General features: G+C 39.6%; 2 protein-coding genes across 2 annotated transcripts in view; both read left to right on the plus strand.

Annotated features, from left to right (window-relative positions):
* mthfd1l (methylenetetrahydrofolate dehydrogenase (NADP+ dependent) 1 like) overlaps positions 1 to 10,067 on the plus strand; it is a 43,602-nt gene extending 33,535 nt beyond the window's left edge. The window contains exons 27-28 of the mRNA XM_026194393.2: positions 8,903 to 9,015; positions 9,200 to 10,067. Of these exons, the coding sequence (XP_026050178.1) occupies positions 8,903 to 8,992 (90 nt within the window). The 3' untranslated portion in view covers positions 8,993 to 9,015; positions 9,200 to 10,067. The remainder of the gene's footprint in view (positions 1 to 8,902; positions 9,016 to 9,199) is intronic.
* A 4,666-nt stretch (positions 10,068 to 14,733) lies between these two features.
* The window catches only part of akap12b (A kinase (PRKA) anchor protein 12b), a 53,516-nt gene continuing 43,496 nt past the window's right edge, over positions 14,734 to 24,753 (plus strand). Inside the window, exon 1 of the mRNA XM_026194215.2 lies at positions 14,734 to 15,038. Coding sequence (XP_026050000.1) covers positions 14,904 to 15,038 — 135 coding nt within the window. The 5' untranslated portion in view covers positions 14,734 to 14,903. The remainder of the gene's footprint in view (positions 15,039 to 24,753) is intronic.

Below are 24,753 nucleotides of genomic sequence, written 5' to 3' on the forward strand. Positions count from 1 at the left end.
GCTTGACACACTGACCCAAGACTGAAACTTTTAATAGTTTAAAGATTACACCATTTCTAATCGCTGCATGATTTTCATGTTAGCACCTGTTGCTCTGGCACAGTTAAAATTGTGCTATTTTGTTTAAAATGGCTTTATTAAGAAAAAAGTCAAGAAACCTCCATGAGATAATTTCTTCGATAGAACTGTCAGGGGACTTCCGATGCCTTAGCTCTGATTACAGCTAAGAACTCAATTCTCCCTTCACGGAAAGAGGTGAAAAGCTCTCAGTCAAGATAATAAGAAGGAGGATGGCGGGGTTTTAGATCGATGGGTAGGTTAGGGGTCTGCAGGGTGAAGAGTCAGGAAGGCACTGATGTGATTCTCCAGATATGTATGGGAGGAGTTGCAAGCGGAACAATAGATGTCTTTGGAATTCATATCCCGTTAGAATTGCTTTCACTGAATCATTACACCCTAAACCAGTCAGGTTTATAGAAACGCCCTCCTTGGCTGAATATTCTCTGGTTAAACTTTAAAGATGGTTGATGATTAAAGATTTCTTATCAATTCTAAGAAAGGCAACAGATATAGCAGTTAGCCCTAAAGCTGCAGCATGCAATACGAGTCGATCTCCTGCAGTGCCCCCTTTTCTCTTCTAAGCCCCACCCATAAGCAGTAGTTGTAGTGGTCTACGCATTCACCTAACAAGCAAAAGATCCCCAGGTTGATGCTGGAAGGAGCCACAAATCCTATTGAGGTTTGGTCAGCAAAGGCATCTGGCATTTAAAGAAAATATCTGCCAACCCAAATACGTGGAGCCTCTTGCTGCAGCAACCCCATGTGAATAACGTATCAACCGAAAGCAGCTTCTTAGATACACACTAGGATGTTCCTGGTGACTAATTTACTAGTTGTTTAAACAGGAAGAAGAAAAGACCAGACTACTTTAAAAGATGGAGAACATCCAGAACTGACCACAGTCAGGCTTAAACATTCAGGGTGGGGGCAGGCTTCTGTCCAGGCTGGATTCTTGGATAGTGGACGGTGGAATTGCAGCATCTAGCATTCAGCTGACTTGTCGCCCACATCCCTACTACACGTGCTTCATACATGCTGCACCTGTGAATTGAACCCTGTTTTCCCAGGTTAAAGTCTTCTGTTTAATCACACCACACCATCTTACTTCCGATCTGGAATTTTTTGCTCTTCTTGCTACTTCATAGAACTTACCTGAACTCGCCTGACAAAACCTGTGATTGGCTCCAATCTTAGTGTAGAGTTTCTATTTTAAAAAGCCCAGTAATGGCACAGGATTCCCTGTGTGCTGAAAGATTATTATGGATTTTCTTGTCCAGTGATGGCAAAAAACAGCTGTCTGTTTCAGTTTTCATTAATTTTGGATAACTCTGTTATCTTAATGACCTGCCGGCCAACTGGTCCAGTAAATGTATTTATCTGGTAATTGACCTGTGCCTCAACTGCAGCTTTACTAAAGTTAAATTAGACACGAGGCAGAGATTGATCAAGTTGCACAGCGTCATTAAACGCATTATTCAGTTCTTCATCATCAAGGCAGCAAACATACATGAACAGATGCGTCTATGGTAGTATACATGTAGCATTAGAATGAATACACCATACACACCACAAATAAGCAGTAAATGTACAAAGGTTCACAAACAATGGAACACCTTTGGCAAAACGAAGGACAATTTACAAGCTTGGCTTTATTTATCTATGCAAGCACGCAGCCTGAAGTACATCACAGAAGAAGATTCAAAATTAAAGATTAAAAGTTTAAAAAGTTTGGCATGAAAAAATAAAAACCTGTAAGTACACACACATTTACAAAAAACCTGTACAGGATTTGTCATTCATTGACAATCAGTGATACTGTTTTTTTAGCCCCAAACAGGATGCACCGTAGTCCGTAAAAAACGTAAGAAGTCCAAAGTGCACGGTTCAGAGTTCAGACTAGATCTAAAACTAGGGCTGTTCGATATAACGATAGATATCGGATGACGATATAAAAACGTCTATCGTTTCATTTTACACTATTGTTTGTTTTGTGGTGTTGCAAAATAAACTGTTTACGGTAATATTTTTTCATTGTTTTGATGGTCACTGTAGTGGCTATATTAATTTCTTCAAGTTCTCTCTTTCTCCTTTATTTAATATAACTAAACTACAGACGGACAAGCCCCTGTTTTTATGCGTTGTCGTTAGCAACAACGACGGTAACACCATCGCGTGTCCGCTTGTTTATGTTCCACATAAACCTTTCACAATAAAGCTCAAGATCCTGTTGAGACTTTTCAAAATAAACTGAATCACGTGAAAGAGCAGATTATTTACGGATGAGAAGTAAAAAAAAATAAAAAAATAAAAAAAAGAGCCGCCAGGTGCTAAAAAATAAACCTTAGACTTAGACTAGATGTATAGTTTCATGCATCGGTTAAAACACTCGACTCCAGGTACATGATGCGCAGCTGGAAACACTTCCCGCAAGTCGAGCTGCCCGAGATTCACAGAATTTACAGAATATGTTACAGTTTTGTGATTTATATCGTTATCGGGACGATAGAATTCTTATATCGGGATATGAGATTTTGGTCATATCACACAGCCCTATCTAAAACTTGTTAAATCTCATCTGTTCTTCACATTTTATCCATTGATTTCTATCAGACACAGATGAACCATAAATCTTAAAATGAAAACAGCTTTAATAAAAACCCTATTACTCAATAACCAAATAAACTGTGGAGAATCTGTGTGACTTTTAAAGATTTACTGTTATGGACTTCACTTATTTAATTTTAAATTGACACAAGTGTTTTTTGGTCTTTTAGATTTCATAATCTTCTCAGTACTTTTTCAAACTCTGCTGCTTGTTGACCGAGACACTTCTCCAAAACCAGTGGGGGGTAAAAAACCAGCTACATTGTCTCCTCCAGGGCTTTCCCCAACAAAGGCACATTGTGTTTGGGCATAATGAAGGGACTTATTTGCCTGAATGGGCTTTCCAACTTTAGCCACGGAGTGTTATGTGTTTTTGCGAGTGCCAACTTGTTCTCAGGCTTGAGAGGAGGACTGGCAGAACAGCACATCTTTTGTTGCTTTCATCACTTTGAAAGGTTTTCATACACTTTTTATTACCTTTTTATATTTAAATGTGCTGCCCAATATTTCATTCAAGGACGAGAAAAGTGAAAGGACCTTTTACTTGTGAATCGGAATTGATATTTTTAAATAAGGTTTGATTTGCCTCCTCCTGTGAGCTGACATTTTGTAGTCTTTCATTCAAGTAAATAAAGTGAAACTGGGATTTTGTTGCAGAACAAGGGGATGAATTTATTCCTTGCAGCTTTGCTTTCTATTACAGGAATGGAAAACATTTGCATTTGTACACAGAAGTCATCACAAAAGCAGTCTAGAGTTGTAGGGACAGAGTTTTCCCCCGTAACGATTTCTAATCACATGTCATATGTCTGTTTTTTCTGAATGGAAGCCCTTAATCGGATGCTTCTGTTCATTATTTATCAGCTGATTGTTATGACATGAGGAGCATGCACGCTAGCTAGGGCAGGAAAAATAATTTAATATTTGAATATGGAACAAAACGATTTTCCAAAACATGGCTTCTTGTTCTGGTTAATGCAGAGATCCATGGCTAAAGTGAGATTCATCAATGATAAGCCTTATAATTAGTGTATTTAATGTAGGCACACACATTTCTATAAAGTTTAGAGGGTGGTGGAGTAAATCCTACAGGTGGACAAGTTAAAATGAGATTTTATCGGGCCGGGGGTTTCCACTAAAAGGTTAATTTTAGTACCAAAAATATCAAATTACATCAAGAACAGCTTCCTATTAAATCCAAATGGATCTGATTTTTAAAGCCTACCGTATTTTTTTGGACCACAAGGCACTGGATTATAAGGCGCACTGTCGACAAACGGGTCTGTTTTCATACATAAGGCGAACCGGATTATAAGGCGCATTAAGCGAAACAAAACAGACAGATAAGTTAAAATTTGCTCAACTCATTCTTCTTGTTTCCTCCACTTCTGTAACATTAATTCATTAATTTTGAATTCTCTCTATTCCCATGTTGTTGCAGTATATTAATGACTAACCTCATATTGTGGATGGATTATCTCAGTTGTTCTCCTGACTGAAGTTTGGTCCGTTTACAGCATCCTGCCATGCGAACCCTCACGTTAACTTTTATCAGTGGAAAAAAGTTAGAGTTCATCCTCCAGCTTCACTGTGTTTATGTTATGCTAACATAGCGGTGTTGCTAGCAATCACATAGTACATCATTATATACCAGCTAGTCCAATTTCAGTAACCCTATAAAAGTCACTGCTGTTTAGTTTTCTGTCTTCATTTACGTTGGAAGTGATAGCAGAGCTGTACGTTTTAATTTTTTCAGAAATCTCTCAGTCAGAACATGCTATATCATGTTTTAGGTGGAAACTAGCGAGCTAACTTCCTGCTAACGGCTAACTCCGTTAAATTTAATAAATTCTGTTTTCGTGGATGCCTGGATGTTAAACTTAATTGTTGCACCTGGTAAAGCAGCAATGCTGATCATTTTATCAAAGTTGAAAGAATTTTGACAGTTTTTAACTTTCGGTGATGCTGCAGTGTAAGTTTGAGTTTGGGACCTGAAGAAGACTGAGTTTTGGACCCAGATTACTCAGCGAGGCTCCTGACTACAGTAGCCATAATGCTCCAAAAATCCATCAAGCGGTGCGGCTTCGTAGCTTACGAAGTCGTACTAAAACATTTTTGACAGATGTTTGAGTGCCGTGTCGCACATAAAATTAGTTCGAGGTCAGTAAGCACAACCAGAATTCATACATAAGGGGCACCAGATTATAAGGGGAACTGACGATTTTTGAGAAAATTAAAGGATTTTAAGTGCACCTCATAGTGCGGAAATATGGTAATTTCAGTATCAGATGTGCAATCGATGCCTCAAGGTACATATTGGACATCACAAATGTTTGTTCTGTTTTTCATACCTGATAAAAAATATTAATTAAATGTGTGTGCAGAATACTTACCGAATTCAATTCAGTTAAATTAAAAATTTTTATACAGTTCGAAATCACAACAACAGTCGCCTCAAAGCGCTTTATATTGTAAGGTAGACGCTACAATAATGCATACAGAGAAAAACGAAGTAATCATAAGACCCCCTTATGAGCAAGCACTTTGGCGACAGTGGGAAGGAAAAACTCCCTTTTAACAGGAAGAAACCTCCAGCAGAACCAGGCTCAGGGAGGGGCCTGGCCATCTGCTGCGACTGGTTGGGGTGAGAGAAGGAAGACTGGATAAAGACATGCTGTGGAAGAGAGACAGAGATTAATACCAGATATGATTCAATGCAGAGAGGTCTATTAACACATAGTGAGTGAACACTGTCTCTGTTTCAGCTCAGCCGTTCAGTATGATTTGATCAGTCTCTCATGTCATTGTGGAGAATTTTGGCCAACTCTTCTTTACAACATTGCTTCAGTTGATTGAGGTTTGCAGATATCTGTCATGCACAGCTCTCCTGAGGTTCTGTCACATTGTTTCAGTCAGGTTGAGCTCTGGACTTTGTCTGGGTCACTGCAGCACCTTTTCTTTGTCAGCCCTTCTGTTGTAGACTTGCTGCTGTTCTTGGGATCATTGTCCTGCTGCATGACCCAGTTTGACCCAAATGTGAGGGCTGCCTCACATTTGACCCTACAATACTTCTCTATACAGAGGAGTTAAAGGCTGAATCAGTGAGTGCAAGCCGTCTATGTTCTGTGGCTGCAAAAAAAGTGCACGTTTATCCAATCATTAAGTATTAAGTATTTCAAAATGTTTTCTTATGATTGTAAGGACAGATGTTTCACATATGTCACACTACCTGCATTCCCTTTAGATTTAGGCTTCTTAGTGTGTCCTATTAGATTTTAACATTTTTATATTTTTATGTTATATTAATGTTATTACAAGTTATTTTCATGTTTTGGCTGCTATAACACAATAATTCCAATCTTTTGGGATAAATAAAGTATTTGTTATCTATTATGTTTGTTCACAGAGAGAAACATTCCTTCTTTAGTCAATTAACTCATCAGTCTACATAGTTATAATCAAAACATCCAACAATAACCCAAATTATTATTATTTTTTTTAGGGGGAGGGGGGATTTCCAGAACTATTATCCAAATTGGTGAGGAATGTAGGCAAGGAATGTAGACAGAAAAATATTTTTTTGATATCACATGATGATTTTTGCGGAGCTTTTCCTTTATTAGATTAGATATTGGTAGCGCTAGAAGCAAAGCAAAGGAGGTGGTATAAACAGAAAGGCATGAAGTGACTGGAGCAGTAAATGCTGCAGTTAAAGTGAAAGTCCCCCCGCACTCCACCCCTGAAAAATATTTAATTGTCATTCAAGTCCTGTACAACTTTTTCAATAATCCAAATCAGGCAGCAAAGAGACCACCAACATGTCATTTAATTGAGAACGATCATGTATTTTAATTAGCCTAACCATAACTCAGTAGCATAGCAGTGGTGTACGTTTTTTGTCCATCCATCAGTTTTATGCTGCTTATCCAAGGCCCAGTTGCCAGGATTAAAGTCTAACTAGAGAAGCCTAGCCTTCCTTCTCCCTAGCCACCTCCTCCAACTCATCCAGGGGACACCAAGGGGTTCCCTCAGTGTAATTTCGCCAGTTTTTCCTGGGTCTTTCCCAGAACATTCACCTCAACTGGTGAACCAATCCAATCCTCATCCTAGCTTTAAAGCTGACCCCGGCCACCCTTCAAAGGAAGCTGCATTTCCACCACTTCTATCTGTAATCTTCTTTTTTCCATTACTACCCAGAACTTGTGGCCAAAGGTGAGGGTATAAATGTAGATCGATCGGTAGAGTGACATCTTTTCTTCTACGCTTCACTCTCTCTCAAACGCAATTCGTTGGTGCAGTGTCCTTCGGACGCCACACCAAACCATTGTCAGTCTTCACTCTCCCCTCAGCCGTAAACAAGGCCTCAAGATAGTTCAACTCCCTCATTTGGGGCAGCACCTGCTCCCTGACCAAAAGTGGGAACGCCACAAACTACCTGACCAACTCCTCTTAGCCTTGTAGATCCTGTTTCCCATGGATGCATGGACAGAGAACTTTTAATAATATGTTGGAGAACGGCTACACTGATCATGTTATTGGATTTTTAAAGAACTTTGACCTTATTTTATTTGTTAATGGTCCCTCTCTGTTTCATTTTGGCAACTGAAAGAGCATTGGGACCTCTTAGTTGGATTCATTTGGGATGTAAGCATTGACGGTGGACTTTAAAGGACACACCCATGTCACAGCAGTCATATTTGAGGAATTGTTATCCGCTCTGTGAGATTGCGAAGGCACGTTCTCCTTGTTTTGTGCTTCTGCAAGTATGCAGAGCCATGTTTCCTCAGACAGGAAGCTCACTGCCCACTTCCTCCTGTTTAATTCCCACTTGTGGGTCCATAAAACTGCTCCTGGGTCAGAAGAAGGGAGGTATGCAAAGAATGTCGCTGTCTGTCTAATGAGCAAGATAATTTACTTTTGAGTCTGGACGGGATGAACCGGCTGGGTTTTGAGAGAGTAAAAGGAGTTTATGAGTCACATAGGAGTCTTTGATCCATTGAACTGTGCAAAACATGCCCTTCTCCCCCCCGACTATGTAACAGAGACCCAGACCTGACTAAATAACTTTTAATTAGTTGCTTAGATAGCTTGATGTCATCATCTCGTGAACCATGATAATGTCAAATTTCTTTTGGCAGCATTTCCAGCCTCTTATGTTTCTTTTCTTCTTCTAGAGTCAGTCTCAATGTACTTCCACGTGATGCTCTGTAACTGACACAAGCTTTCTCGTTGCACTGTAGACATGATCAGGATTAACAGGACGGTTCCTCTGTTGACTCATTGTCATTCAGAAACTTAAACACGAAGTCTTTCTGGCAGATGTGATGGATCAAAACCTTTTAATGTAAAATAATTACAAGGCCCTCTAAACATTTTTCCGTTTATGTTTTTCTATTTTTAAAACTCTAAGATATATCTCAGTTGAGCTTCTTAATGCCCAAATCAAAACTGTGATTCTCTCTGACTTCACATAGCGCTTATTAACTGTCTCGTACCTGCAGGACCTCTTTTCGTTTATATTTTGACAACAGTAAAAACAAAGCTGCCATTTTCTGCGGGCGTATTCATCACCGCTAACCTTGAGTTAAATTAAGTCTAGATTACAGTTATCGAGCTTGTGTGGAATGACCCTATTCTGTCTAATTTACACAAGTTGTGATGCTAAATGTTGGCAGATGGTGTTTTGGTGTAGAGCAGCTGTGTTGTGGTGACGGCCTTAATGTGAGGTCATTATATAGATTGTAATTTTACCTTCTTATCTGATTTTTGTGGCCACTGACAGTTTCATGAGAAGATCTGTACCAGCTGCGTGTGCTTCCTCGGATATGTCCACTCATTAAAAGCTTTCTTGAAATTCGACTAGATTAGGATAATAGTAGACAACAGACATATTCTTTTTTTTCTTTTCAAATTCTATTGTTTGTTGATGAGTTTAATGTCATCTGAGCACCTTTTTGATTTCTAGCAAACGTGGATTGTCACATAAAAAGGATTTTAAGTACATCCATTAATTCAGTAGCTTATAAATCCACCTCTAGCATTTGATTAGCAGTGTTATTATTCTCTTAATTCTGTGGTCTGATATTTCCATATATGCATTTTTTTTGGTGACTTCTCATCAAACTCTTTGTTTGATACATGATTACAGTAAATGATTGACATAATTAAAATTAAATAGATCAAAATTAGATTTATAATAGTTCAAATATGGGTTCTTCTCTGATGTGTTTTCCCTCAGATGAGCACAATGCCTGGCCTGCCCACACGACCCTGTTTCTACGACATTGACCTTGACCCGGTCACGGAGGAGATCACTGGGCTCTTCTGAGCATGCTCCCCAACGTTATTCTCGTGGGTATCATCTCATCTGTATCATATAAATGCTTCTGAAGAAGCTGCCATTGTTTCACTTTACATATTTCACAAGCAGCTATTGACAGTACAGTTCGTTACATCGACTGGCTGCTGGGACTTTGCTGCGTCTCCAGGCTCAGAGGCCCTGCAAACATCTTTGTTTTTGTTTTTTTGTTCCCAGGCTCCCTGCTCTGTTTTCAGGAGCATGGGCTCCATGCATTCACCATAAGGCTCATCTAAACCTGAGCCACTGGCAGGAAACAATTTCTTTCTCTTCCCAGCTGATCCGCATCAAAGCAACATGGAAGAAGAGGGAGGATTAGTGGACCATTAGACTAGCATTATGCTGCATTTGCACGTGTGTCATATGCCAAAGACCATGCCCTACAACCATATATATGTATATCATACATCCTCTACTTGTGTCAACTTTTTTCTGGGTATAGAAGAGTCCATTTTCTTGGATTTTATTTTGTTGTTTCCTTGGATGTCTAACTTCTGTTTGTTTTTCTGGAAAGAAAATCAAATGTCTTAATACAGTGTTGTTGTTTTGTACCTAAATGCAGTGAGTGGGCAAACTTGTCAATTAAGATGCTGGTGTACGCACAAAACGCCCTCATGTGACTTTGAGTTTCCTAATCTGTTAAGTGGTGCTGAATGTTAAAGGTGCTTTACATACACTGAGAAACACTACAAATGTCAATTATGTTCATAATTTCTAAGCAGTTTTTTCTTTAAGTATTAGTAAATTATTTTGTTTTGTGGTTTGACAAGAATATCTGTGCTTCTGTCATGTTATATATGTTGTTTGGAGGTATTTCAGACAATACCAACCAACCAGATTCTGGAGCTTCTTTAAGTGTTACCTTCAGAAAAGATAAAGTCAGCTCATTTTCACTTTTTTTCCATAGAGTGTAAAACAAACAGAGGTAGTACTCTCTGAAAACATCTGGTACAATCCTGAAAGCTGCTGTATGTCAAACATTTCATTTGTCAAAGATCAAAAGTGCCTTATAGCAGTAATAATAAACCTTTTCTTCACTCCAAAACTGTGTATTTCTGTTTTTACGTCAAGCATCAGACATGAGCTCTTTTCTTGCTGTTGTCTCGCGATTCTTTTTGAGATGCCGCGATACAATCGTGCCTCCTTTCACAGATGAAACCTTTAAGATTTTCTGTGCTTTTTTTCATTTCTTCGCATGCGTTTTGGAACGGTGTCTGAAAACAGATGATCCCCCTCACCCCCCAGCAGCACCCCAGGGTGCAACATCTGTCATTATGAGGTGTTTGGGTTTTCAGCATGAAGCCAAGTGTGCATGTGTGCACATGTGTCATAGCTGGCATTCCACACTTTCAAAGTCTCCGTGATATTCTGCGTGTTCACCCGGCAGTATCTGGCACTGGGAATCTTATACAATAGCTCCCCAACAGCAGATTTAGTGTGTGTATGTGTGTGAGAGAGAGAGACAGAGACAGAGACAGAGACTGAACCCTCTTGTTTTGATCTGATGACAGATTTAAAGATGTGTTGATAAGTTGTACACTTTGGCATTGCACTGTAATGCGCTGACAGATCCCTGTTTTGTTCGGTTAGAGTTGTTTACATTGAGTTTTTGACTCCATCTGCGAAATTGTTTAGGCTCTCATCTTTTAGCACTTCTGGACAGATTTAATAGATTTTCCAATTTCAGTACCAAGGACAGTGTCCTGTTGAATGTTTCATGTGAGAGGAATTCCAAGAGTTTCTGGAAAATTGGTCCAAATAGTTGAAGCTGAATGATCCTGGTCCCCAAACATCCAATTCACTCTCAGTTGTTTCAGTACTTTTATACTAAAAAAGTGCTACATTAACTGGGTCCTCCATTGAAAGTTATCCAATTAGTTTAGATTCTAGCTGCTCCGCAGTCCTGGGTCTATATGCTATCGTATTCTAGAGCCATCCGGTCTGCAGAAAACTATAAAGTGGCAAGTATCTGCTTTGTGCCTTTAACGTACCCTTACGTTACTGTTTCATAGAGCTCTGAGCATGACATATCTAGTAATGCTTTCAGTGTAATGAGAACATGCTTCCTTTTTCCTCTTTCATGTGACACCAGCATTACATTACTGCTCATTTATTGTGTGGACATACCCTCTGTCTTGCTGTCTCAGTTGGTGTTCATGAGTTTGTTCGAGATTTTACAAGATTGTCAGCTCTGCTTTACATCTGAGTGTTATTGTAATACTGTGTTCAGTTACTCTTCTTGAAATCTCCACATTCATCTTTTCACTGTGGCCCACTAGCTCTATCTTTTCTCCCCGAAACTTTTCTTTGGCTTGTCTATGTGGACAGTAAATGGCAACGTAGACTGGCTTCACTGTGGACAGAGTTTCATGGCAAGCTTGAGCCTTAGTGGTTCCACACTCAAAAAAATCTGTTGTTGGATGAACACAATTTAATCATGGCACCTTTTTCCACGCGATTTAACCAAGTACAATTACCTATTTTTGACCATGTCAAACCAACACATTTGGCATTTGGTGGTTTAATGTAACCAGATTACGTTGGATCAACGTAGTATACTTACATTGACTTGAAGTAATTTGTTGAAGTATGTAAAGTGAAATTTGTTTTAATTCATTCTACACAAGTGAAAAACTTTAGGAAAACACAATGAAATCTTGTTGTTTGAACAACTACTTTGTTAATCAAGGCTGGTAGTCTTGCTTAATGAACCAATATGGGGGTTGATGATTTCATAGAGACAAACAACCATTTGCACTTACATTCATGGGTAATTTAGAATCACCAGTTAACCTAACTCTAATTACACACTGCAAACCAGCCAGATTGTGGATTTGAACCCAGTCCCTTCTTGCTGTGAGGCAACAGCACTAGCCATCACACCACCAGGCTTAACAAAAGTAAGAAAGCTATGATTACAAGGCTTGATGCAGAATTTTCTGTACGTTTTTTGTCCTTGACAGGTTAAACCACAATAAATAGCGATACCATACACGTGGTGTGTGTGTGTAGCTGTCTGCCTCTTAAAACTCCAGCGATTTTTCCTGCAATTTGACATCTAATGTGATCTTGTGAATTTTGTGAGTCCAGGTAACTAACCACTCTTTACTAGATTGTATCATGTCATCTCAACAAGAACAAATTAAGTTGCTGAATTTCGTGCAGATGCTACATGATTTAATTACTTTCACCATAGAAACATGAAATTATTTAGTTCAAATTACAAGTTTGAATCTTGTACATGTATCAGCCACACAAATTCATTTTTTTGAGTGCATGATTGTTTCTGATCATCCTAACCAGTTTCCGATTAATCTTCCCAAAGTCCCGACCTAAACCCTACTGCAAACTTGTTGGCTATGATTTCCTGGCGTGGTCCCTGCTTTTAAGTAATCAAATCAATGAACTCTACCAATTATGCCAGGAAGAGTGGGCAAATATCCAAGCAGAATTATGCCAGGAGCTTGATGATGGCTACCAAAACTGGACTGATCGAGGTGCACCTTGCTAAGGGACATTAAACATCACTTTGGCTGCATCAGAACAATGATGTTACCATTGTTTATTAGATTCAGACATTTTGCCTTATCTTCTAGACATACATTTAAATCAAATCTTTCTGGAAGTCTCAAATAAATCCTAGTCAAAGCCAGGTTACAAAGCCAAAAGGGTTTTAAAAATTCAAAGATGGAAGTCTCCATGACACAAAGCTATTTTTACTGGAGAAAAAATGAAAGATTTATAAAGCAGCGTGAGTGGTCATAAAGATCAGTGTATGTTGCTTTAAATGAGTCCCCCTTATATTACCAGTAAGTAGCAGATGATCTCCAGTCCCTATCAGTTCATGTTGCTGTTATTGTTTCATAGTTGTATAATGTGTCCTGTGTGCTTTACTGTTTGACTGGTTATATCCTGTTATCTCTGAGTGTTTCTCTGTGTAAAGTCTTAATTTGTGTTGTTGCACTACATGCTTGGGTTTGTGTTTTGGTTTAGCTGTCGGGACCCTAAGTTTAGGCGTGTGTGAACTTGGCTTTAAATGCTTGGACTGTAATTTGTGTGTTCAAAAATTCCAAACAAAATGACACATTGGCTCAACCTACAATTACAATTACCTACAAACCAGTTCTGTAAACCAGAGCAACTGTACACAGACTTCATCAGAACAATGAATCACAGCAAAATGTAAACAAGATTAAAAATTAGGATCTAAAGAGATGTCAGACAGAGAGATTACATCATGGAGCGAATTCAGCTGGAATAACAGAGAAACTGTTTGTTGTGTTGCAAGTGTTATGAAGGTTGTGTTAGTGTTTTTACACGAAGCACAAGAAAGATTGTTCTCTCTGCAACACAAAATGAGTTTTCTTCCTGTTAAAAGGGAGTTTTTCCTTCCCACTGTTGCCAAAGCACTTCCTCATGGGGAGGGGGATTAAAATGCATGATCCAAGATAAGGTGGATGTCAAAGTAAAGCCAGGAGAACCTTTTTAAACAGGAGGAGAAGTCTTACCCTACCCCTGTCATCCTCTTCTCTAACTTTGTCTCCAAACTGATCAACCTGAGCTGTCTCTCTCATGGACTTGTAATTCTGTCCATCCTGCATCTTCAGCTCTGCCCAGCATGTCTAACTACTATTTTGCTGCCGTCACTCTGACACAAATCACCCTGCCACTCATCGTCACTTGTTTGTGGGTTCTTCTGCATTCAGTTTTGCATTAAATATCTGAAAAGCATACTCTGTTTGGGTTAAGATCAAGTGACTGACGTGGCCATTTCTCATTTCTTTGTGAGAAAGTCTCAGGTTGCTTTTGCAGTGAGCTTTGGGTCATTATCCATTTGGACTGTAAAATGCTGTATGACAAATTTTGTAGCATTTGTCTGAATCTGAGCAGAGAGTGTAACTCTGTACACTTCACAGTTCATCCTGCTATTTCTGTCATCAAAAAAACACTAGTGAGCCAGTTCCTCTGCAGCCATACATTTACTTTCCTTCACCATGTATGACCGATCACAAGCTGTCCTCTTTCCCTCTCTATACTTGTCTCTTCCTATCATTCTGGTGCAAGAATAAAGATCAGTGTATGTTGCTTTAAAGCACATTTATATATCTATATCTATCTGTCTGTCTGTCTGTCTGTCTGTCAAAGTCAAATCGTGTTCTAGAGTGTAACCAGTGGTTTGCACCTCTTAACCACCTTTTGTTATCTTCTTTTCTCATGTTAGATATTCCAGTGAAAAGATACTAAATGCAAGTTCAAAATTCTGAATGAACCGCATCTTTGATTAAATTTGTCATGACAACAAGGGAAGAGGTCTTAGCTGCACCTCTGAAAATCGGGCTCTATGCATAAAAATGTCTTTAATTCCTAAAAAAAATGAATGCATTTTTGTTGTTAAACCACTTGAATTATAAGTCTGCACTTATGATGTTTGCCACTTCTGCTCAAACTTGTCGGATTTCTGCCCTCGTGTCATTGCTGTGTTTTTAAAATTGCTCAAATTTAATTTACAGGAACAGAACAAAACTAACGGATTAATGCGGCGTGTGAATAAAAGGCCCTTTATCCTTTTAATTACTTGCCCTCCTCTTCCCTCGTTTGTTTATCCTCCATCAGCACCGGCTCTGCTCCTGCAAGGCGTGCCGCTGCACACCGGAGCCCCCCATGTGATACTGACGGGAGATGCAGGAGGTGGGGGCGTCCTGAAAGAGTTTGCCAGTCCCGACGCTTCATCACTCCAGATCCAGGCCACCCCGCGGCGGAGCTGCATCGTACATCGGACGCTTTGGATATTTGCTCCCTAAACACAGTAGTTCTGCTCTGGCTGCGTTTATTGCGGAGGCTTTTTTAGACCGTAAGTAGCCAAAGACGAAAAGAGTTGGCCATGGGAGCACAGAACTCAGCGCAGCAGGACGGGAAGAGCCAGGAGGATGCCTCAGCCTCAGCTTCAGCCTCCGCCGGGGATCTCAGCGCAGAAGTGAAGGCGCACCAGGAGGGAGACAGCGTCCTGGACAGCAAGGTACAGCCGACACTTGCGCCTTTTTAGCTCTGTCACAGTAAACAAGACCCCCCCACCCCCAGCCCTGCACGGTGAGCAGAGACAGACCCGGTTGCGGGGGGCTGTATCTGCGTCTGCTTCCAGCTGTAAAAGCTGTCGTTTTGTGCATTTATTGTGAGTTTACCTACATGTTTGCAAACATACCTGTCGCCCCCCATCCCGCCTCCCCAGCCTCAAATCATGTGCTTCGCTGTGTGCATGAGTAATGTGCTGCAGCGCACCAGCTCCATGTGCGCCTGACGCTGTTTTTGCTGAGTAATGGCTCGAGTCTGCAGTCCCGCAGTAATAAAACGCCAGCAGCAGCTCAGCTTGGTCCAGGTTTACAGCCACACAGGCCATCGTTTAGTCCCGGATAACGAGCATATTTTTCTTTATAGAATAGGAACTGATTGATTTGACTGTTTTCGGCCAGCTTTTACCGGGAGAAATGACGGATGTGATTCTCACAGGGACCGATGATTGCATAATTAATGTTCCTTTACAGCAAAAATTGTCAAAAGTTATTTTTATACTTCATCATAAACTATTAATCCCAATGTTCTTTGTAATTCCCACATCTTTTTAAAGATGGCAGAAAAACGTAAAAAACAAACAAACAAACAAACCCCCAAACAATTAAAACTAAGAAAATGAAATGTGTTAATAAACAGAAATCTGATAGATACTCAGATTTTCATTCCATAATTTTAAAACGACATGCATTACAGTTCAAGAGGTTTTTGGTGATGTTGTTAGTTCAATGTCAATGTTGATGTTAGAGCACTGAAGAAGCACCTGTTTTTATTTTATCTTTGCAAGACAGGAAATAGTTAAAATGCCTGTTATAATGTCTCAAAGCCCAAGGTGCCACCACTTTAACAGTCTTAGACACAAAGATGAAAACATTCAGTTTTTATCTAGCACCAAATCCTCTCAGAGGAAATCAGAGAAGGTTTGGCATTTGTGCTTGAGAAATGATTGATGCGGGAAAATAAACAGGCCCACTGATCAGCTAATTATTTAAACCTTTCCCTTCAAATCAAATCCAATCAAATCAAGCACTTTGATCTCGTGACTCAGCTGTTAGGAGTAAACAGCATTAAAGTGCTTTACATTTCCCATATGCCGGGCAGTTTTCTAACTCTAGTGTCACATTTAAGTCAGATGACACTCTGAAAGTGCCTCTGAAAGTGCAAGACGCTGCCTGCGCAGACAGCAGAGAATTTAAAGATAATGAATGTATTTTTATTTCTTTATTTTTTTAAACTTTTGTTTTGTTTTTTTCCACATTTGAAATTAAAATTATATAAAATATCCCTATTCCAAAAAGCTAATATGCTGTTTTCACTGCTTTAGCCCTGGACCATGCTGGGGTCCAGCTGCCACCACCTGAGGTATCCTGCAAACACTGCACTCTTACCAATGTGTCAGTTGCTCAGTATTGTGTGAATGCATATTTGGAAAGTGCCTACTAAGAACTATTTATGTCTTCACCTTCTGCTCTGTTCACGCCTCACATAACCCATCGGATTTATTGAGTGTTTTATAGATTAGAGGGCAACAGGTTACATTTCGTGGCTCATCTCAGTCTCTTTAAGGTCAGCAGAAAGGTCACATGATACTTTGGGTGGGAGGTGTTGGTGGGGGTGGTGGTGATGGGGGGGAAAGGGGCGGGGGTACATTAAGAATCTAATCCAGATTTGAATCACGGTCGTTGCTTCTTGTTTATTTCCAAAGAACGTCTGTGTGGCGGTTGGACATTTTAGCCTCAAGCCTCGAGCTCTTATCTCAGGCGTCATCATGGATTGCAGTGTTTTCACTTTTATTTCCAAGTAACTGTGGGGACTTTGTCATATGCAATATTTCAAACGTCCCGGGGTGTTTTAGGTACATCTTTTATTCTCTGTGATTTCAACCGTGACAGGTTGGAACAGTTTGTGATTCCCAGTCTACGTCTCTGCCACTGACAGTAAATTTCCAGTCATGCTGTTTTGCTGTTTCCACATCAGTAATTACCAGCTAGTATCAAATATTAGTTATTTGTGGAAAAATATGAGAATTTGTAGGACAGACCTTTATTTCTAATTGGAGCAGAGTCACGGATCTTTAAGAAGACTTTTTACCCCCTCGAAAAAAAGTGAAATTTACTAACTTTTCCTCTCAGCTGGAGCGATCTGACTTTGCACGCTGTCGCAAGCATGAGCCTCTAGTCATGGGTAAATGGATGTTTTCTTCTCTAGTGGTTTGTTTAGTATGTGTGGTTCAGTAAAAGGGAAAATACCACCTGCATGGAAACAACACTGAAAACAAGGTTTGCGTGTTCTCGAGTAAGAGTCACCACTCGCAGAGAAGATGTTGCTGCTGATTCTTTTCAACGCCACTTCCACTGAAAAGAAAACCCATCACATGTCTAAAATGAGAAAAGGAAACATTTTGAGAAAAGTATCAGTTCATTCAATTTCTTCATTCGTTCTTTTGCCAAGAGTTTGTTGGGGAGACCTGGGTGTAGGATGGGTATCGAAAACCGGTTCATGTTGAGAACCGGTTCCCACTGTTTCAATTCCTTGGAATTGTTTGCCATTTTTGCAAACGATTCCCTTATCAATTCCAGTCGCCCCGAATGACGTCAACACGTTACGGAGCGTCATTTACCTGGCAGGAAACATGGCGCCTAAGCGGCTCAAACGCTCAAAAGTTTGATTATACTTTACGAGAACGGATGACAACTTGCAATACTTACAAAGTAGATATTTCATTTAAGGGAGGAAACACTACGAATATGCAAAAGCTCACAAAACACGCGATGACCTTAAATGAATGTCATGTTTTTAATTCCGCTCCGGATTCGTGAATCTCAACCCAGCAGCAGCGGTAACGTTTGCACGTCCTCTCCCGTTAATGCGGCAGGTATTATGTTAGCGCGATCTGCCTTATTACAAAACCTGCCATTACTGTGCATTTAGGTGACCATGATGAGAGAGACAGACAGAGGCTGGCTCAGATGCTGGCAGTTCTCGCTGCAGTCTACTGGTAGCGTCTCCTTTCAGGCCATGATAGACGAATGTCACCGAGCAGTGACTAAGTTTGTGGTCAAAGGCTTGCACAGCAGATGCTCCGATTTTCGGTAAGTGAATGTGTTTAATTGTAGGCAGGGACATTACTGGATATTCTTGTGTAATTGTTACAGAATAATTTATGTTATGCTTTGTTATTGCTACAGAAGAATATTTATGTTATTATTTTACATTTACATTTTTTTTCCTGGGGACCCTGTGACACCCCATTGAAGAGCCGTAGGCTGGATCTCTTAAGATCTCACTGTTGGGTTTGTAAGGCCATGTTACTCCTAAATTTCTATCTTGTTCAAAGAGAAGATATAAAATAAAGTTCTAAGCTATTCGACCTTAGTGTTCTCCTTTTTTAAAAATAAGAATCGATAAGAGAATCGATAAAGAATCGAATTGTTAAACAGAATCGAAAATAAGATAAGATAAGATAAGATAGAACTTTATTAATCCCTCGGGTGGGTTCCTCTGGGAAATTCGATTTCCAAAAAAGCACAGCACCGACAGAAGTTACAGAGTTACAGAATATTATATATATACACACACACACACACACACACACACACACACACACACACACACACACACACACACACACACACACACATATATAAATACAGAGACAATATAAATAAAATATACGAAGGGGATAAATAGAATAAATAGGAATAAAAAATAAAAATACAAGTGAATTGCACATTTCAAGTATTGAGGTCTATTGCACTGTTGACTGTTTACAAAAGTATTGCACAAAAGGTATTGCACAGTGAGGTGAAGAGGCACTACAGCTTAGTTGTTCCCCCCTCCTTTGTCCTCCTGTTTCCCCTCCCTCTCCCCTCCAGAGAGGAGTGGGGATCAGAATCGTGAAAATCTTATCAATACCCATCCCTACCTGGGTGGGAGCATATGTTGCTTTAAATCCTTTGTATGCCTTTCAGTACTGATGGTGCCTTTCCAGATGTGCAAGCTGCCCATTCTATAGGCACTACCACACCCCCATATCATCAGAGATTTAAGCTTTTGAGTGCTGATGACACGCTCTTTAATGTGTAGAAGATGTTGCTGTGTTCACGTTTTCCTAAAAGAATTTCACATTTCGATTTGTCTGAGCACAGAACAGCCTAAATGAACTGAAGCCATCTTTCTGTGATATTATATACCATAGATGATGAGATGATCAAAGTCTTCACAATTGTTGAACCTCTGCCAATCTTCAACTCTGAGAAGCTCAGCCTCTACAAGATGCTCTTTTGTTATGTCCATTCATTTTGCTCACCTGTTGCCAAATTAACCCGTTTTTTCTCAAAATAGTTCATTTTCTCAGTTTAAACCTTTGACATGTTTTCTGGTTTCTGTTGTTTTCTTCATTCCCTGATCTGTTACTTTTTTAATAATGTCTTTAAAAAAACTCCTCAAACTAAAACCTTCCTAAAGTTTTTTTTTTTTTTTTTTTAATGAATCACTTGTTTGTCCAGCAAATAAAAATCTCAACAACGGGCACACATAATCTAATTAAAAGAAGCCAGAAGCTAGAGCTTTGGCTGTGTTTTGTATGAAAGTGAGATTTTAAAGACTAAACAAATACTTCCACGTCAGTTAAACTGACAGGTATTTGACCTCTAGTCAGGACTTCAGACGTTTTCTTGCTGTTTTCCTTTTAAACCTGTGTGTCGTCCAGCACAGAGGAGAACCATGACCTTGTCTGTGGCTCCCAAGTATTTTATACTTGAACCAAAAGAAAGGAGTCGCTGGAAAACTGCTGTTTTCTCTGTAAGTGATACACGTCTATCTAAGATGAAAACAGATATTTTAAATCCATTTATTCAGAACAAACATCAGAGTTAGACAAAGCATGTAATCTTTAAGGGTCTATTTTCACGTACATTTGTATAATATGTTGTATTTTAGGGCGAGAGCGGGAAGCGTGTGTGTGCTTTGTTGGTTGTAGCGGTTGGAGCCTTCGTGCTTGATACGCAGTCAATAAATATCCTCCTGACTCCACAGAGGAATGTTAGAAATGTCTCCCTCTCCACCAGCGCCACGGCCCGCCTTGCTCATACCTCTCTGTCTCCTCGACCTCACCAGTGGTATCAAAACGATCACATTACGCTTGTAATTTAAGTAGGTGTTTCCGAGACTTTTTTCTTTTTAACGCAAAAATGTTTTTCTTTAACCCAGCTCTGCTGGCTTTGCTGCTGTTTACATGACATACTCTGTGAACTTAGAGGCTCAAAATAAGAAAATAAACAAGTTTGGCCAACACAAATGAAAAAAATAGTTAAAATGAAGAATCAAAGAATTTAGATTTCACAGTACTACAACTCCTTCTTCTTGTCTCTCTATAATGCTTTTATACATAATATAGCTAGAATGTAGTCTATAGATATAGAATCTGCTGCACTGGATTCTGTTCGGAGCACAACATGTAACCTCCTCTTGTGAAAAACTCCTAAAATATTAAGCCTGAATTTTTAAGAATAAAGATATAAAACCTTGCAAAATTTGGGAATACTTGCTACCTGATGGTCAGTGCATACATTTATGATTAATACATAGAAGCAAATTGTTTAAAGCAAAGGTCTTCTTAGCTCTCTGATTATTTAATATTGATTAGAGTGATTCAGCAATGCCTGGAAAAGTTTCCAGGGGTCATCACCTGGGTCGGGATGGTCATGAGCATCAGATCTTTGCAGGGAAGGATTTCTACAGAGAAAGACCCCTGCAAAATACTCATGGAAAAAAGTAATAATGTTTGCAAAAGTATGAAAAGAAATATAAGTTATGAAATATTAGCATAGCTGAAGTTTAATGTGATGGTACTGTGAGGATTATTCCTAATCGCTATTCTGCAGCTCTGATCTGAAAAGCTATCGAGCTATCGAGCGTGCTGCCATTTAACTTAACTGTGTGATTGTAAGCACCCTGATAGTGGCTGAGGTAACATGTGACCATGATGTGACACCTTTGGGTTTTTGAGGTGTGAGGCACTGTGAAAAACTAAGTGCATCCTTACTGCCTCTGTAGAAATTAAGAGGATAAGTAAAATCCAGGTGCTGATTATCGAATACATGTGTGAGCACCTGCAAAAAAGCAGGATTTCTGGAAATTTGCTGGTCTGGACTAATCAGTTGTGTGTTAACATAATGACATTAGCTTCTCAGGAGCGGATGTCCAAGCAGATCCATCTCAAATTCAGACTGTGCAATACTCAGAGAAACTGCAAAATAAACCCCGTAAGGCTGGGCCAATATTTTAGGCTTGTTTTGAAGAGACAGTACCTGGACACCTCGCACTCACTGAGCTGACCATGTACCAACGTGTCCCAGAGTCCAAATGTGAAGCCGTCTGTCTGACAACAAAACGTTTAGCCGTGCAAAAGGAAAATGATGCCAAGCACAAAAGAATGACTCCAAAAGAAAAGACTCATGACATTGCAATCGCCCAGACAAAGTAAAGACTGCAAACTGATTGAAATGCTGTGGTGGGACCTCAAGAGAGCTGCCAACAAACCTCAATGAACTGAAGTAATGTTGTAAAGAAGTGTGAACCAAAATTCCTCCACTACAGTGTGAGATCCTGATAAAGTCATACAGAAAATGATTCTACAAGCTACTAAACCATACTGACTGTAAGGTGATGATCAGTGGCACTGTAGGCCTCCTCCGTTTAGTGGTGGCTGTTACAGTCTGATGTAGGTTTATTTTACTCCTCTTGGAGTGAAATGATATCTTTTACAGATTAAATCTTTATCATGTATTCCCGAGCTGAACATTCACAAGTATTTGTTAGGCACTTTTCACGGGCACCTTCCATTCAGAGCTCCTGCTTACATGGAAAGTTAATTATGGCACTGTGACCTTCATTTTAGGTTAATGTACAGCCTGACAGTGGTGTCTGCAGAAGACAGTGTTTCCTTGTTATGAGTGTATATCATGGAAACAGTACGGACATTGTTCATAAGGAGAAGGTTTCAGTCTTATGATGATTTATGGGTATGGATTTTAGAGGCCTTTGGACTCGTGAAATTAATGTTGCACTGCGGGATCTCAGTTCTTTGAGCACACTGGAAGATTTCGGTGTTTGTAGGGTTGCTGCTTCAGCTTTAGGACGTTACTGGGCTTGGAGTGCAAAGGGATGCAGGGATCCTGCAGTCAGAATGTATCACAGTGCATGTGTTCTCTTTAGTTTCCTTTTTTGCAGCCCAGTTAAATTGGAGTTGGATGGGAGGTGTCTCTCAATGCAGTGTCAGAGTTGCAAAAGTAAATTCTTATTGTTTTAAGTCGCATGCACAGAGACTTTGAGATTAAACAGAGCAAGCGCACTGCAAATACCCACCTAGACACGAGGCCTAGGATGGGAGTCAGATCCTCCTCCCCTCGCAGAGGCAGCGGCAGGTGACTCCAATGATCCAACGTCATGTTATGTAATGTAATGTGCGCTGATTAAAGCTCGTACGTTCCTGTGTAATGAGCTGCGGCTGATCAGACGCTGCTCTGGCTCTGATTATCCTGTTTGGAGGGAGAGATGAGAGGGAGGCGGAAGGGGGTCAGACAGAAGATCCATTGAGGATGGGCCGGCATGGAGACAAGTGAGGAGCCCCTCTGTGCACCAGGGGAGGGGGGTGAAGAAATGCATTTTGGGTGGACAATGAGAAGAGGGGGCGAGCATGGAGCACAGGGAGAAAAAAGTTTGAGAAAGAGAGAGTTACATGGGGGGCCTGCCAGTGTGACACAAAGCCAGATGAATCAGTCAATTGTGTTCTCAGTCCTCCCTTTGGCCTGATTTTAAAAGGACACTGATGATAGAGGTTGAATGAAAATAGGCTCAGGTAAAAAGAAAGAAAGAAAGAAACGTGCTAAAGACTGTTACTGCCATCACAGGATAATGTGAGTGAATGAACATTGATTTACTTTCCACTCTGCAGTTACAGCTACCTGCTTCATTCAGCAGTTTTATCAACTTTATATTAAGGAAGAAAACAAAGGCACACAAACATTTCAAATTTAGAAGCTTCATCGAGGCAGAAAAAGTTTCAGCACAAACAGACGTTTCACCTCCCCGCCAAATTTTGATTTAAAATAAAATTCTATAGAGCCATAAAACATCAGTGAGTTTTATCATAAAGGTGATGCATACCATTAAAATTATGCAAGGCATGATTTTATACCACGTTTTTGTGCATATGAGTCAAATAAAAGCCTTCTTAGTGACCTTTTTTTGTAAACACCTGTTCGTACCACAGCTTTGGAGGTTGAGCAGAATAATGAGGATGAGGCTACAGGTGATAGACACAGGTTATCCTACGGTTTATCACATTTTTACAACTGAGGAATCTGCAGAATTACAACAATGACAATGAATTAAAATATTCAAAAACAGCCATTTTTTTACTTCCACGTTAATATTTTGGTAGTTTTTGTTTGTCACAGCCACTGAGGGCTAAATGCACTAAATAGCTTCAGTGTGTTTGGTTGATTAGATATTTGTGTTAAGGAGTATACCTAATGAAGTGACTGATAAGTATTTTATATTACTTTATTATAATATAGGTGCAAGCACAATTAAACTACAACAAATAATGAACCTCCCATGGTTTTTTTTTTCTAAAAGGGAAATCAAATTTAGAAAGTTTTTTTTCCTGCTCTTGTTGAGGTAAACAGGAAGTGTCTCACTTCTAATTGGTCTGTTCTAATTGCTCACACATCTCTCAGATACACTGCCAGATCCATAAAAACAGGCGTGGGTGTTTGAGGATGTGAAAAACCAGGGGTCTTTTGTTCCTCTTTACCCATCAGCACTTGGGGAAAAAAACTGCATTGAAACATTATATAATATTTTTTTTCTGTTTTTTAGTTTGTTTTTCTTTTACTGGCGTCTTTTGTGTTTCCGCCTCTTTTTTCCACCTAATTATCCAATAAGCTGTTTACCCTGCATATCATTAAGCATTTACATCAAGAAATGATTCAAATGAACTGAAACAAATTCTATTAAAATGCAGTTAGTGTCTGCTTCTTCTCATAATACTGAAAACTGTATATTTTTCCCTACAAATCTGCAGTGTACGTGTATGTGAATGTGATGCAGCTAGAAGTAAAATCCACCGAAAGAAGAGAAAGAAAAGTTTTTTGTTTCTTGAAAATGAGATTATTTCTTGATGTGTTCTGCAGTTGCTGACAAATAAAGATACTTTCTACGGGTTCCAACAGCAGGGAGCTCTGCATTTTTAAGCAAAAATATACACCTTCCTGCTGTAACCCTAAATGCGATATGTATGGAAGCCCATTTCCGCTACTAAAAAACAAACAAACAAAAGTTTCCATAACAGTTAGCAGCGCTGAATCGAAATTTTTAGTTATTTTCTCGAAATTTCGACTTATTAACTTGAAATTTTGAGAAAAGTAACTTAAAATTTCGAGTTAGAGCTGCCAATCAGTAATCCACGTGAATGACATCATTTCCTTGTTACCCGGAAGCTGAAGCGCTCAGCTACAAATGCTACAGCTAAGCTACCAGCCAGTCATGAATGCACAAATTGCTGAGTATTTTCAGCGTGGCTTCACAAATGATCACATCTTTTTGTTATTAGCTGAATCACATGCCGTTACTATGAGCAAACGTACTCTCCAAAGCGC

Source organism: Astatotilapia calliptera, chromosome 15, assembly GCF_964374335.1.
Source record: "Astatotilapia calliptera chromosome 15, fAstCal68.1, whole genome shotgun sequence".
Classification (NCBI taxonomy): domain Eukaryota; kingdom Metazoa; phylum Chordata; class Actinopteri; order Cichliformes; family Cichlidae; genus Astatotilapia; species Astatotilapia calliptera.